The sequence below is a fragment of the Pinus tabuliformis genome, chromosome 4_1, assembly GCF_031772625.1.
Source record: "Pinus tabuliformis cultivar Carrire ecotype Pingquan chromosome 4_1, CPIR1, whole genome shotgun sequence".
In the NCBI taxonomy this organism is placed as follows: domain Eukaryota; kingdom Viridiplantae; phylum Streptophyta; class Pinopsida; order Pinales; family Pinaceae; genus Pinus; species Pinus tabuliformis.
The window spans coordinates 909,521,389-909,524,448 of NC_142303.1; the positions used below are offsets into that span (position 1 = coordinate 909,521,389).

General features: G+C 40.0%; 1 protein-coding gene across 1 annotated transcript; it reads right to left on the reverse strand.

Annotated features, from left to right (window-relative positions):
• Nucleotides 1-1,843: 1,843 nt before the first annotated feature.
• On the reverse strand, nt 1,844-2,773 carry LOC149179091 (GDSL esterase/lipase At4g26790-like). The gene has a single exon (XM_089422349.1). It carries the CDS (start codon nt 2,771-2,773, stop codon nt 1,844-1,846), a length of 930 nt encoding a protein of 309 aa, XP_089278475.1.
• Nucleotides 2,774-3,060: the final 287 nt, after the last annotated feature.

Sequence of the window (3,060 nt, forward strand, 5' to 3'; positions counted from 1 at the left end):
TTTCTTGGGACTGCAGTTGAGGTAACTTATGAATAGGGCTTTCAGATATTCTTTTTCGCCCTCTTTTTCCTTTACTACTATTAGCATGTTCTTCTTCTTCTTCGTTGAAACGGTTTCTAGGAATTTTTCCCAAATATCTCCTAAACCCTTAAGGTAGAATTCAATAAGCATTTTGATGAGGTCATGATGATACATAGTGTTTTTTATAAATTGAATCTTTTCATGTACATTTCCTGAAATTTTTTTTAAGCTATTCAACAAAAAGTATGGGAGATCGATCTCATTCCCTTTGTTGGACACCTAATCCTAAAGGGTTAGCGTGGAAGTTGAATGGACAAAGCAGTCCAAGAGACCTTGGGATCTGAATCCCAAGAGTCACCTATTGTACTATAAATGTGTATCTTATCTTAATAAAAATATGCACTCACTGATTTATCTTTCACATTGTCTTTCTGTCCATGTGAGTTTAACATGGTATCAGAGCCATGATGTGTGGCCTGCGTAGTTTTGTGCCACTGGTCTGAGCACTGGCCTTTGTCATTCTGACTTGAGCCCAGGTCCCAGAAATAGCGATTCCCTGACTGCAATACGTTTCTGATTGAATGTCCTGCGCTCTCTGACTGCCAGAGACTGCGCATTATAAACGTTTGCCCCTCTCTGCGCATACCTGAATGTATCGGTTATGGAATACGCTGTTGAATCTGACATTGTGCAGTGAGCATGGAATACGCTGTTGAATCTGACATTGTGCAGTGACTGTTGAATGTGAAACTCTTGAATGTGACCTTCGGTTTCTTGCACTGTTATGACAAATAGTTTTTTTCTCTCGCCATTCTGAATGAGGGTTCCTTCATGGAGAATTGGGTTCACGCCTCTTACTCCTTTTTTGTTTTCTGATTGCATAACTGTTTGAAGACCCCTTTTGCACCATTGATAAGCTCATCTGCAAGGCACTCAGCTGTCGTTTTTATATTTTTGAATGCACTGTCTTGCGCACCAGTGGTGAGCAGATTGCTTGATTTACACGTCTCAAAGGAGATATATAAACTGCTTGACGTCGAACAACACCAGAGCTTTGATAGAGAAGCCACTGCCATTCTTGCAGAAGAGACCGCAAGGAGAACGCAAGCGAAAATATATATGCTGCTCCAGCACCGGTCCTCTGCTCCTCTTCACAGTTTTTTAATTGCGGATTCTTTTGAGGGGAATGTAAACAAGCAGAGAATGTAAATGTGTTCCATCCCAGAGCTGCATTTTTATATTGATCTTCCCATTTCCTGCAACTACAAGGGCTTCTACATTGCATGATATTAAAGCTGTAGCCATGCTTTGCCGCAATTTTCCAGTTGTATTTTCGCGAGGTTTTATGATTCAATCTGAATATCTGATGTAACCCAATTTCTTAATTGATTCACATTGAACGCAAAACCAAATGGTTGCCGTACCCAATATATACTCCCCATAATTTACAATTGTTTCGTCATCGTCTTGCTCATACTTTCAATCTCTACCACTGAAATTGCAGAAGTTAAAAACGGTAAGCAAATCAAAAAATTGTGTGGACTCTGCATAGCAATCTTGCATGGCTCCTCCAACGTGATTTGCCCATTTGGCAGATGAGATATCCTTCTTTCTTTGTCGAATAAAATTTGAGGTTATTGGGATTGTTCTGCTGCAAGTTGGGTTTTTGCATTGAAGAATTTGGGCTATTAATATCATGTTCAAGCAGGGATCCCAAGGGAAATAACGCAGAGAAAGACTTGCCAGCAAAAAAAATCCAAGCGCTTGTGGGTTTGAAGTAATTGATGAAGCAAAGTCGATGTTGCAAACATCGATTCTTTCACTACAAGAGATAGTGTCCCAGTCCGCAGCAGCTCTCATTCACATATTTGAATCCATATGCAGATGGATTGTTGATTATTTCACTGAAGATGGCGTAGTTGTCGCTCAGAACAAATCGTGCGTCAGAAAACCGATTCTGCAATTTATTTCTAACCATATTTTCGAAGCCTATGTTGAAATCTGAGATGATGCCATTGGCGTAACCGACGCAGCTTCCATTATCAAGATTTTCTAAACTAATCATTAAAGGTGTGCAGCCTAAAGGTCGTAGATTCGATATTAGAAATTTTCTCGCTCCCAACTCATACAATTTCTTGAACTGATCTGCAAACCTTCTGAGGAGTTGCTGTTGATATTCGGCAACGCTATAGAGCTGAGAAACTTTGGAGTCACGGAGAAAGTAGTTAGAAATGTAATCCAAGCTTCCAATGTTGATGTAAAAGAGAGCTTCAGATATAAATTTATGAGAACTTTCTGCTAGAAGCACGACTGGTGACAACTGAAACCGGAGGAGTACCTCTTCAGCTGCATCCAAAGGTACAAAGCGCCACAATTCATTGCAGGAAGTTCGTGCAGCGAAGTACCCAAAAGAAGCAAGACCAAGATGAACACCAGCCCAATGTCGTTCTCTCAATACTAGATGGTATAGTTGCCAAATTGCCTTACTTACAGCATTTCCTTCATCTTCAGGTATTTCCACCGCACTTAAACTTGCAAGAAATGAAGCAAGTGCTGGTTTAAATTCTCTTGGCGCCTCATCCAAGGTTGAATCACCAGTGGTAAGGAGGCCATCTAGAGTGGTTAGAACCTCCCAAATATCAGTAGATGTAAGCCTATGAATCACATATGAAATCACTTCCAATGCATGGCTTAGGAGATTGCTGTAATAATGTCTTTGTGAACTCTCTGCAGCTGATCTGTATGCTTTCATAATAGCAACAGTGAGCTTTGGCACTTTATGAATGCATTCATCTTCAATTTGAAGGAGATCTTCACTTTGACACTGAGATAAAATCAGTGACAACAAATATATAGGATCTTTTGGTAGAACTGCAGACACATTTGGAGGAGCTTCTTTTAGCAGACTCAAAGCTTCACACTGGTCTTCCTATTTGAAGGGGTTTTTTTGAAATTCAAGTCTGACGGCTGAAATACATAGATATTCAAGTTATAAGACAAGTGTTATGACTTCTGCAAATGTTTGGGTTGTCATATATT

Coding starts and splice junctions, on each gene's coding strand:
- LOC149179091 (XM_089422349.1), bottom strand. CDS start 2,773: ATGAAAGCATACAGATCAGCTGCAGAGAGTTCACAAAGACATTATTAC.